Source organism: Falco peregrinus, chromosome 6 (genome assembly GCF_023634155.1).
Source record: "Falco peregrinus isolate bFalPer1 chromosome 6, bFalPer1.pri, whole genome shotgun sequence".
Lineage (NCBI taxonomy): Eukaryota > Metazoa > Chordata > Aves > Falconiformes > Falconidae > Falco > Falco peregrinus.
Genome location: NC_073726.1, coordinates 51,189,986 through 51,202,130, shown reverse-complemented (window position 1 = coordinate 51,202,130; position 12,145 = coordinate 51,189,986). Strand labels below are relative to the sequence as shown.

Genomic DNA, 12,145 nt, shown 5'->3' with positions numbered 1-12,145 from the left:
ATTTACATATAGTTCAGAAAGTTACACGTGGTGCCATTGCTGAACAAATAAATAAAAATTCTCTAACAGTCACAGGGTTTTTGCCTATCAAGGCATTCGACCTTGCACTCGTCTTCTGTCTGTAATATACAGAGTTAATTCCTTGTGAGATACTAATTGCTAGCTCTACAAATAGACTTCGATACATAATTTTTTGTATAACCCTGTAATGAAAGCTTCCAGAAGTTTTTTTCAGATGTCATAGAGTCCTGTAGTTACTGAGAGTAAGTGGGTTCCTAAATTCCTCCCAGTAAAATTTCAACAGAAATGCTCTAACCATTTGGAGTGGGAGAAGGCAATCTCATTCAGTGTGGATTTTGCATTTAAAACCAGCTGAATGTCAGGTTAATTTTAACTAAATTAAGTCGGATTAATTTGATTGTTCATGCCTTTTAAAATATTTTTTTTCCTATATTGTGCTGTTGTTTGTCTGTATGTGCAGTTTGGTTCCCTGTGTCGTCGTCCCCCTCTCCTGCCTCCCATTTTTTTCTCTTAATTTTCTTCCTCTGTTTTATGGATGTATTCAGCAAAATATCAACAGACTGTGGGTTGCCAAATGCATTTTGGAACAGGAAGATGGGTTTAAGTGTATTTTTTAAAAGGGTTTGTGGATGGAGTAACTGGCAACATAGATATATTGACTGGTAGACATACTGAAAATATGTAGATAATACATTTCGCTGAGTGCACTGGATTTTTATTTTATAAAATACTGAGCTAAAACATGAAATGGCAGAGTAATCAAAATACTTGAACAATACATTAAAACAATGTGGAAGTAGGAAAAGTAGTCATAATTAACTTCTCTGTTTAATATTTTATTTTTAAGTCAAGTTTTCTTTTAATTTGCTAGATTAGGTTTTTTTAGTAGTGATTTTCAGTTTATTTGAAAGGTAGATGCCTCAAAGTAGAGTGGGGAATCTTGTGTACATAGATTTTTAGAAAGATATTTTGAAGTAAAAGTCCCTTTGTAAGTTGGTAATGACTGATTGATTTATTTATTTTCTTTTAGGAGAGGAGTCATAAATCTTATCGTCCCCTTACAGTTCTTACGTTTCGCTTAAACTACTTGTTCAGCGAGTTAAATGCTGTTTCTTACCATTTCCTAAATCTGGTCTTTCATGTGGTGGTTTGTGTAGTCTTCCTCAAGGTCTGTAAGCTTTTTCTGGACAACAGGAGCAGCGTAGTTGCATCCTTGCTCTTTGCAGTGCACCCTATACATACTGAAGCGGTAGGTATAGTTGTGATGTGCTTAATTTGATCAAGCTGTATTAACCTTGTTTCGTGGGTTTTGTACATGTTGATATATCGTAACTCCAAAAAGTGTGTGATTTTACTTGTACTTACTCTGCCCTTTGCAATGATAGGTGGAGATGGCAAATTTTAGTGCTTGGGAGGTTTGGTATTCCATGCAGCTATTGAAAAATAATCAAAGAAACATTAATTTAGTTATTTAGTAACTTAGGTCTCTGCTATGAACATGGGCTTTTATGGTGGTAGCTACGTTAGCTTATATAGATACTTGTGTTCTGTGATGATCATATTTTGCAAATACTATAAATGCCTCTTAAAATTCATTTTCAGAATCGCTAAGCACAGCCCTTTAGCTAATCACCAGGTCTGTTCTGTCCACTATGTCAACATAGCTACCTCAGCAGGACTTCTTCTAGGATTGTTGCTATGCTACATCCAGCTTAGGGCCGTTCTGTTTCATCCTTCCCTTTTTGAACATATCCAATGTCAGAAAAAGGAAGTACATTTCTCCCCTCTCATATTCACCTTCCCTTTGATTCTGAAGTTTTTCGCTTCTATGAAAAGCATTCTTTCTGCAAGCTGCCTGTCTGATTATATACTTTTAATGGTCAACCAGGCTTGCAGTGTTGTGGAGTAAATGGAGTCTTGTGATCGCTATTAATTAAATTTGTTTCCGTCAGAAACACTGATAAAGCAGATCTGTGGAATTCTCTGCTGTTACTTCTATGCCACTTAGATTGGCTTTTGTAGATTGTAGTTCACAGGTGTTAAAAAGCCCATTTTCAGTCTCTCTTTTGTTTTTTTTCTTAGTGTTAGCTGATTTTCAGAAAACTGAAAATATTTAAACATTCTGCTGCTTTGGAGGTGTCCCATTTCTTTTTTTTATTTTTAAATGTGTTTTTTGGGGAGGGAATATCCCATTTTATTATTTTTTTAAAACAATATGTTTTTGGGGGGAGGGAGGCGGGGATGTCTTCTGATTCTAAGAAAATGAGACGGATTTGCTCTTATTTTTTGCCATACTTTTGCGGGGGGCTGATTTGTTTGTGTAGAGAGTTCACATCTCTCTCTCCTCTAAAGACACAAATCCCTGTCAGTAGCAATCCACTCGCCTGCATCTGTGTACTTCGAGCAAATCTTTGTAGGAATTAAGTTCATGGGGTTTATAATTGGCTGCTATTTGAGCTACTAATAAGTCCTTGCTAGAAGAAGTTAGTGGCACTTTTAAAAATACAGAAGCTAAACCCCTAAGAATGTTTGCTTGCTGTTCTGCTTGAAAGCACAAACCTCCATAGGATCTTGGGTAAAATATGGGTTAAAAAATATAATGTCTTAATTTAACCTGGTTTTCAGTTTCTTTGAAAAACACATGTTTTAAATTTCAAAGTCTGGCTTTTTCCTCTTGTAGTAAACGTGGTAGTATCTTTACAGGAGCATTAGCAAGTTGCTCGTGACTTATTAGTGGTTCGTGGCTTAGATCACACTTTGTAATTTTATCACTTTCATTCCAAATATGATGATTCTTTATCATGCTTGAACTGTTAGATTCCATATCAGATAACAGTAACACAGTTTCTTTAGTACTATGCAACACAGTTAGCAAAAATTATCACACAAATTCTACAAAACAAAAGCATATTGTGTAAGGCATTGTATTACAAATTTACCAAGTACAGTTATGAAGCAATTTGGTAGTAAGTGCGTAATTCTTGATATTAGCCACATGAGGGCACTTTAAGACTACTCCAGTGGTGGAACTCGGTGCTGTATTTAAAACACTTGGAGACTCTGAGATTTAAATGCAATTGTAATTGAATACCCCTGCTGTTGTACTTAGGTGCTCAGTGAAGAATCGGTTAAGGGGTTTTCTTCCTCATTGCCCCACCTTTTCAATTTAATCTTTCTGCTTTTGAGAAATAGTGCATTTTATCCTTGCAAGTTTGCATTGAGAATTCTGCCTAACATGCAACCAAGAAAGAATTGTTATGAGTTGGCAGTTGACACTTATGCACATGTATAAAAGGCAAAATAACTGAAAGTTTCTGTACATGGAAAAGAGGAGGTAAGAATGAGCTATATTTTAGACCTGGGTACTTGGGTGCCGGCTAAAACTCCAAAACAGATCTCATTCCCAGCTTTTATATGATTTGATGGTATCTTTTGTGTCTTTAATGAAGTTTATCTAATATGCATTCCTCCTAAATAGTCTCCTACTTATTACTCCACTACACAAGAGTTTGGAAGAGCAGATGCAATACATAAACATTTCAAACCGTACCTGTCTTTTTCTGAGAAATGGGTTTTTCCTAGAAAACGAAGCAGAGCAGGATAAATAGAAAATAATTTTCTGCCTGACTTCAGAGAGAAGCTGGGCTCTTGCAGTGGTAATACATCATTTTCCGAGGAAGAATTTTGGAGGAAATGGGTTGAATAATGTCATCATAGTTTCATTTGTCCTTGTCTTTAGAATTACAGTTCAGTCTTTGTACCTACTTTGCTACTGTTCTGGCCAGAGGCGTGCTGACCATCTTTACAGTTACAGGATATCACCTAACCTGGTGAATGCTGGGATTTTCTCTCATAAGTCACCTTTGTATCCAGAAATAGTATCTTTATTTTGGTGGCAGGGGACTGTGGAGGCGTATCAGCACACTTGCTTTGCTAATGATCTCTTTCAGTTGATCTACAAAGTTATCTTTAATTTCTGCCTTAATGCTGGACAATTTTGAGATCCACACCAGGAATCCTTGAAACATCTTAAGACATTTTTGAAACAAACATCTGTATACTGTCCAAAATGTTAACACAAACTCTGATGTCCTATCAGTTGTGAAACATGCTTTGTCTGCGCATTCTTCAGGGAGTGCTTCAGTACAGGTATGCTACTCCCAACGGAAGCACCAGAGCACGAAATCAAATTCAGATTTGAATACTTTCCTTTCCTTTACACTGTGACCTTGGATATTGAGTTACTTTCTCTTTTTGTGCTGTGCTGGATCAATTATGCTTGACCAGGAATGTACCTAGCAATAAAAACTTCTTGCTGGCTCCAGATGACTGAAAAGACAGTTTTCAGCATCTTCATAATCAAATGGTGAGCTATGAGGTTTCCTTAGCTAAATATGACTGTCTGCCTTGGTATAGCATGCCATTTTTCAGCCAGCTTACTTGCAAAAATTTGGATACAATCAGGTGTTACAGAGGAGGACAAATGAGGAAGAAAGGCAGTCCTAAATGGTACTGTGGTCAGCACAGTGGCTACTATAGTAACCGTTAACTTTTGTTACGTTTGTTACATAGTAACAATTATTTAGGTTGGAAAAGACTTTCAAAATCATGTAGTCCAACCGTTAACCTAGCACTGCCAAGTCCACCACTAAACCATGTCCCTAAGTGCCACGTCTATACATCTTTTAAATACCTCCAGAGACAGTGACTCAACCACTTCCCTGGGCAGCCTGTGCCAATGCTTGAGAACACTTTCAATGAAGATTTTTTTCCTAATATCCAATCTAAACCTCCCCTGGTGCAACTTGAGGACATTTTCTCTTGTTCTTTCGCTTGTTACTTAGAAGAAGAGACCAATGCCACCAATGCCCACCTGGCTGCAAGCTTCTTTCAGGAAATACCTATTTACATCAGCATATTAACCAGTGGCATATACAGAGTTAATTTTTTTGGGGGTGCATTTTCCTGTGAATTATACCAGGGTGAGGATTTATTCTCTTAATATATATATATATATATATACACACATATAATTCTCTTTGCCATAGGCTCTGTAACTTCTGTAGCACAGTAAATATAATGACTTATTCTGCAACTGGTTTACACAGGTGTTTCTGGTAGTGGTCAGTGTCTTACAAAAAACCTAGTGATATGTCTTCCATTTCTGGTTATTTGTTGTAATTCAGTGTTTTTTGAAAACAGCTCCTGAAGTGGAAATTAATCTGTATGTCATTGGGGATTCCAAAACGGCCTTCTACCCTGTGGATTTTAGCACTTCTCCAAATTTTCATAAAATCCATTCCTCTCTGTCTTGTTACCAGAGAGGGTGCTACCTGCGATTTTACTATTGCCAGCCAAATTGTCATTCAGAAAATTGGTAGTCCTATAGTAAAGCCAGAGTCATTCTTTAACTCCACTACACAGAGTCTGCCATTCAATTTATTTGTAACTGTTGACTGTTCACCTAAGAGCTGCCACAGCACCAGTCAAGGGAATGCTTCTTTCAGATTCAGATCTGTTCAGTCCGTCAGAAAACTTACGAACAAAAATAACAATCACAGTTTTTGTATGCCACTGTGTGCAGGATGTATATGTACAAAAGTCCTTGTCAGGCTTCACTTAGAGCCCCTATTGATGAAAGCTGTTTTCTTCCAAGTATGATGAAGAAAGCAGCTATCGTGCCCAAATTCTGCCTCAAATGCTGTTTGTGCCTATTGTTACTAAAGATAAAAGAACGTACTGCATTTCTCAGTTGTCTCATTAATGGTGATACTTAGGGGCACATCAGCCACAGCTGGCCACCAGCCACCTGTATTATTCCATTCTTGAATTCAGTACTGATTGAACTGAAAGCAGCCTTATTCTTAGCCTTTTTTGCTCAGTTTACAGGTCTTGTTTATGCATATCCTGACAGTATATCAGTCAAGCTATTCTAGTACTGGAATAGTCACTAGAAGAATAATCTAGATTTCCCTTCTTTTTCAGGTAACTGGAGTTGTGGGCAGAGCAGAGCTTTTATCATCTATCTTTTTCCTAGCTGCTTTTTTGTCATATACAAAATCTAAAGGGCCAGATAATACCATAGGTAAATATTTGACAAATATATACATAATAATTTCTGTATTGCTGATAAAAGAGCTCTTAAAATGGTAATATGGATGTGTACAAAAAAACCCTTCAGCTGCAAGATACCCATGTAATAGTACTTTCCATTGTAAATAGTTTTTTTTATTTTTCCTTCTTTAAGACATAAGGACTTTCAGTTGTTTTGAAACACCTAGAGCATGGTACTCTTGCACTGACTTATATTAATGCATGTATATGGAAGTATGCTGAGATGCCTCAGATGGTTACAAGTAAGCTTTAATGTTTCAGCAGAGGCTTGCCTCTTTTCCAAAGTCAAATTGACTTTGTGAAAATTCATGGCTCCCCATAAAATATTCCATTTGAAGAAGTGTTCTGGTGAATTAGGAAAGATTGGGGTTTTTGTTTCCCTATCATAGATTAGGTTTTTGCCTTTCATTTAGTTCTTCCAATTTAAGGGAGGCAATTTTAGAACTGATACATGTAATTATTTTCTGTGGAGTAAAACTGGTAGTCTTGCCTTTAATAATGAGTGGCATACTGACTAAGTTTATAAAAGATAGCATGCTCAAATGTGAAGAGCCAAAGTATTCACTTTGTAGGCTAATTTATTTTATTAAATGCTTGGGTTTTTTGTGAGATAGAACATTTCAATAATGTCTTCTTTATTTGCAGTGTGGACTCCAATTGCAGTGACTGTGTTTCTAGTAGCTGTTGCAACACTGTGTAAAGAACAAGGAATAACAGTGGTGGGGATATGCTGTGTGTATGAAGTATTTATTGCTCAAGGGGTAAGCTGTTGAAAAATAAATTGGATTTCTTCTCAGGAATTCTGTAATGAGACATTAACTACTTTGAAGCATCATATTTCAGTACTGCTTTTTGTCAGTTCAAGTTAATGTAGTTCTGTTAGATTTTTTTGGATTTTTTTCTTTTTTTTTCTGATTCAACTAACGCTTAACGTATGTGGTTCATGGTGAGGGATTCCAATGTCCTTTACATGCCATGCAGAGATACTACCAAATATACTCGATAAAGAATTGACATGTCTTAATGCAAACCTAAGGTTTTAGTTGACTGATTTCTGAAGACTGGCATGTAACAGCCTTGATTAAAGTCAGAAGTGCATAAACATGGGGGATTATGTGTTTTTGAATTCGTGTAGTAAAAATAGAGAACGTTGTATACAAATGCATTTCATTACATTCTACTGAATAACTGAATAATTTTGGAGTAGTCTTATTTGAATCAGTAATAGCCTTATGACTTTTTTTGTACTAAGAATACCTTTAAATTTAATTTCAGATCTGATAGATTTTGCCTTAAGCATTGATTATTCTTTAAGTTAATAGTAACTTTTGTTCAGAGAAACAAGATGTTCCTGCAATGAAATAATTTTTGGCTTTTAAGCAGTCAAACTATATGCCATTTAAAAATTTATGCCTAAGCAAATTTTCTAGTTCACTATTCCTTAATTACTTGAATGAATGTTTTGCAAAAACTGTACCAGTAAAAGCCAAAGGGCTGTCTGTCTGGGGGATACATATTCAAGGCCAAAATACCAAAATCACATTTTTCTTTTGCTTATAGAAATATGTGTTTGTAATAATTTCCTTTGCAAGTGTAGTGAATAAACATATAATTTTCAAACTGGATTTCTAAGGAAATCACCAGCATGTGACTGTGCTTTTCAGTCCACTCTTCCTTTTTTTTTAGTAACTCTTGATCTTATCCTCAATTTCATGAAACTTTAATACGTTTGTGTTAGTCAACTGAGTAGAAAACATAAAATCCAAACTTAGACTTCTTCTGAGGGCACAAGTGTAGCATGAGTTAGGAGTGTGACCAGTTCTCAAAAGCCAATCGGTATCTGTAGTTTAGCCAACCATATATGTGAAGCAATAAATAATCTCCAGCACAAGATACAGGCAAAGAGGTACATGGGGAAGAAATCAGGGTTTGTAATGGGGACTTGTGCAAGATCGTCGTGTTTGTGAGGCAGGGAGAGATGGATTACTGCAGTAGAGGCATAAAATAGAAAACCAGTGTTAATCAGAAAGTGAACAGTATTTCTGCTGTTTGTAAGGAATTTTGTTTATTGAACAGGTTTTCAGAGGCGCTGATAATTCTAAAAGTAGTGATTTCCCATCTTCAAATTGTATTTTGTGGCATACTTGATTTGTGGAAGTCTCTGAAGATGATACAGATTTTTTTAATCTGTCAGTGCAAAATACAGAATTACAGGCATACAAGTTCAGCTATGATAGTGTTAGCAAGAATACTTGAATAGAGTTATTTTTGTTAGAATTATGGGTTTTTTTGGGGGGGATTGTCATGAAAGCCCTGAGAAGCTGAGTTAAGTAGCTATTGGGAGCAGGCATTTAGAGTAAACCAAGGGAAAAAATAAGAAAGGGTAACTAATATTTATCTAAGGGATTAATAAGTACACTGTCTGATTATAAACACTTCTTTCCTTTGCAGTACACCTTGCCAGTGTTGTTGGACACAGCTGTACAGATTCTTCAAGGGAAGGGCAGTATTCCTTTCTCTATGCTGCAAACACTGTTGAAGCTCATAGTCCTAATGTTCAGTACACTGCTGCTTGTAGTTGTTAGAGTCCAGGTTATCCAGTCTCAACTTCCAGTGTTTACAAGGTAATAATAAAGTGTCTTTTATTAACAGACACTGATAAATAAGATGTGACTTAATATCTGAGGTCTGAATGAAATGGCCAAAAATACATACTATGTTTATGACCTTATTTTCATATTGGTAAGCAAAGACTGTACAATATTGCATTTTTTGTGAAATTGATAAATGGTGTGTTTCGGTACCCATTGACAAGAATGTCCTAAATATTGAAGCATCTGGGCAGGTACTCAGCTTTACAAACTTACAGTTGTTAGTTCATCTTACTAGTTCAGAAATTGAATGTCTTATTACCAAAATATTTTTTATTTGCTGTGTGTTTGAACCTTGCCTGAATACTCCAAACCTCTTAGTAAATTCTTCCTCTTTTACATACAAAATATTTTTTTGGTTTTATGTATGTACCATGCAGAAAGCATGGTTGTCTTCAGATACAGCAGTTGAAGATAAGTGTATATGATTAATATTACACCTCAAAAATTACAAATTATCATAAAAATGTGTGAGCAATATAGAAATACAAGAATCTAATATTTTCCCTGAAAAATGAGTCAAACTATTAAAAACATGACCAAGGACCACTGAACCCAACTTTTAAGTGTAAATCGTTCTGTTTCTTCAAACTTCTGTTGATTATATCCCAAACCAGTTTCTTAAACTTGGAGGAGGCTCCATCCTGCGCTGAGATGAAGCATCATACGTGGTTCCCAAGTTAGATGCCTGACAAATGCAGGGGGATTAGGATATTGAACATGTCTGTAACAGCTAGGTCTAGCTATGAATCCAAGTTGTCTGGTTGCTGAGCACAAAGTGGATCAAGACCATATCTTTTTCCATTAAAAGCTCTTTTTTCTCCTTTCTTTTGCTTTAGGTTTGATAACCCAGCTGCTGTTAGTCCATCTCCAGCAAGACAGCTGACTTTCAACTATCTCCTTCCTGTAAATGCTTGGCTTCTTCTCAACCCCTCAGAATTATGCTGTGACTGGACAATGGGAACTATTCCTCTTGTGGAGTCTTTGTTAGATGTTAGAAATGTTGCCACCCTTACATTCTTCTGCTTTCTGGGATCTTTGATTGTCTTCAGTCTCAGATATCCTGGGGATTCCTCCAAGACTGTATTGATGGTATGAATGATGCATTGTTTTTGGCCTTGTTTTTTTAAGAGTGTGTGTGGCTCAGGTTGGTCACATGTCCAATCTGCTGTGACCTGGAGATACTACATGCATCTCCTTTTGGGCTAGAATGAGCACATAAGAAAGAGGAAAGTTGTAGCAACAAAACGGTGAAATTGCAATTAAGCATATGATTCTGTCAAGGTTGAGATGGAGAAGAATAGACAAGAGATGAGAATAAATATGCCCCTTGTTCGTATTTGCAAACTGTATTGCAGCCTTTCTCGGGTATTCAGAACTGAACTAGCAATAGGGATTTTTCAGTACAACTTAAATGTATTTTAAGGATCAGAATGCATTTCTGTCCTGCAAACTCTCTGCCTTTATTAAATGTCAGTAGTCATGCTGCGTATTTAGCAAGTGACTAGATTTTCTTTCTCATAGGTATAAAAGAAAAGGCCACATTTTGGCATTAAGGAGTGTAAGTTTTCCTCTGTTGTTCTAGTAAAGGCGCTTTTCTCTAAGGTCTATCTGTAAAGAATATTTTGGAGGAAATGAAAAGGAGCAAATGAGCTAGTATTTTTCATCCAAACCCAGTCATATTTTTGATTGCTTCCATTGCCAATTTTCACAAGATGAATCATTAGCTGAGACCATGATTTTTGTTAAGTCAGTGGTGCAATTATGTGTACAACAAACCTGCATGCATAGATCTTCGTCTGCTTCAGAAATAATGTACTTTTTTAATATGTAACTCAGCCAACAAAAGTTTCAGATGGGTGGGAATACTTACACACAACTTAATATTAAGGACTTCTTTGCTAATCAGCTGACAAACTTCGATTCACTTCAAAGAGACCAAACATCATAGTTCTGACATGTTTTTTCTTGATGTGTCACTGGAGCGAGGCAATTTGTTTCACTAGAAAATCTGTGAAAATTATCTTTAGTATTGCTGACAAAGCCTCTTGTCCTGAATTTGGAAATTGTGTATGAAGAAATTCAGGTAGCTTATTGGTGTAATAAATGTGCAAGGTGACATACCTAGAAAAAAATGTTATATTTTTACAGCACTTTAAAAATGTGAAGGAGTAGTTTAATTTTCCTTCTTACATAAGCTGAAACAATTTTTCTCCAATGTACTGATAGCAGTAGAGGTGTGTGTGGGGAGTGGTTCACTTTTTTCCATAGGACAGCTCTTGAACTTTAAGGCTCTTTATTTCCCTACATTTCTGTTTACTCCTTACCCAGTAAAGCTCAGAAGAGGAGAGAATTAATGGGATTGTCAACATACATTGTTATAAGTCAGTGTTTGAGGGTGGTATTTTTATGTTTGTTTTTATTATTGCAAGTGGTTTTTTGTAGAAAGGGTCTTCTGAGATAGTTTACTCAAGTGTGTGAGCCTCAGTGTCACTTAACACAGTATAATCCTTGTTCAATGAAAGTTGTTTCCTTTAATATATACCCATGTTGTGTGTATAACCTTCAGTACGATGCTGATTTTTTTTATAGGCATAGTATCTTAAGTGCCTGGAAGCTAATTTCTTAGGAAATGAGAATGCAATATTTTATATTAAAAATTGTGAAGTACTATAACATGCAATAATACTGTAGGCCAAAGCCTATTTCTGCCTTCCAGTAAGCCATTAATGTCCTGTGTAGACTGGATAGTCTGCTGAGGGGGTGAGAATAATTTCTTTCTTACAGTTTCTCAGTCTGACTTACTAGAGAAATCACAGCACGGTCTTTAAAGTGAAAAAACTTTTTTCCACACTTGGTTCTAGTTCTGCCAATAAAAGCCTAAATTTATGCTAGTCAAAATAAACTACTACCCTGGCTGGTATGAATTCTGTGTCCTATCCATATTGCTGGTACATGGTGTTAGTACAATGGTGGCTGCATCACAGGTGTTACCATGATTTTCTGCACTGTTTGATGTTTCACACTCTAATGAATGTCACTCTAAAGATGTCAAAAAAGGCTTTGGAAGGAGCTTCTGCCATTAGAAATCTCTAGCATGTTTTGGCTTTTCCTCTAGCTCAAGGAGATCCTGAGATGTCATGCTGAAGCCTGATCTAGGGGCAAAGTCTCAAGTTATGAGATCAGAAAAGGTACAACTTTAGACCTGCTGCAGAATTAAAGATGTTTATTTGGACTTTGCAAAAAAAATGCAGAAGAGGGGTTTCCAAAATGCAAAAGGGAAGGGAGGTTGCAAGTATGTCTGAATATGTCTATCTGTATTTGCTGATGTGGATATCAATTTGGTGCTGTCTGCTTGA

General features: G+C 36.3%; 1 protein-coding gene across 4 annotated transcripts in view; it reads left to right on the top strand.

The window, feature by feature from the left end:
• TMTC3 (transmembrane O-mannosyltransferase targeting cadherins 3) overlaps positions 1–12,145 on the top strand; it is a 35,094-nt gene that overhangs the window by 9,949 nt on the left and 13,000 nt on the right. For 2 of the 4 annotated variants that reach the window (XM_005242645.4, XM_055808301.1), the window contains 5 exons: positions 1,052–1,270; positions 6,007–6,106; positions 6,781–6,896; positions 8,587–8,759; positions 9,626–9,878. In XM_005242645.4, the coding sequence (XP_005242702.1) occupies positions 1,052–1,270; positions 6,007–6,106; positions 6,781–6,896; positions 8,587–8,759; positions 9,626–9,878 (861 nt within the window). Of the gene's footprint in view, positions 1–1,051; positions 1,271–6,006; positions 6,107–6,780; positions 6,897–8,586; positions 8,760–9,625; positions 9,879–12,145 lie in introns of those variants that run through there. The other 2 variants (XM_055808302.1, XM_027794173.2) reach the window with 2 other exon arrangements.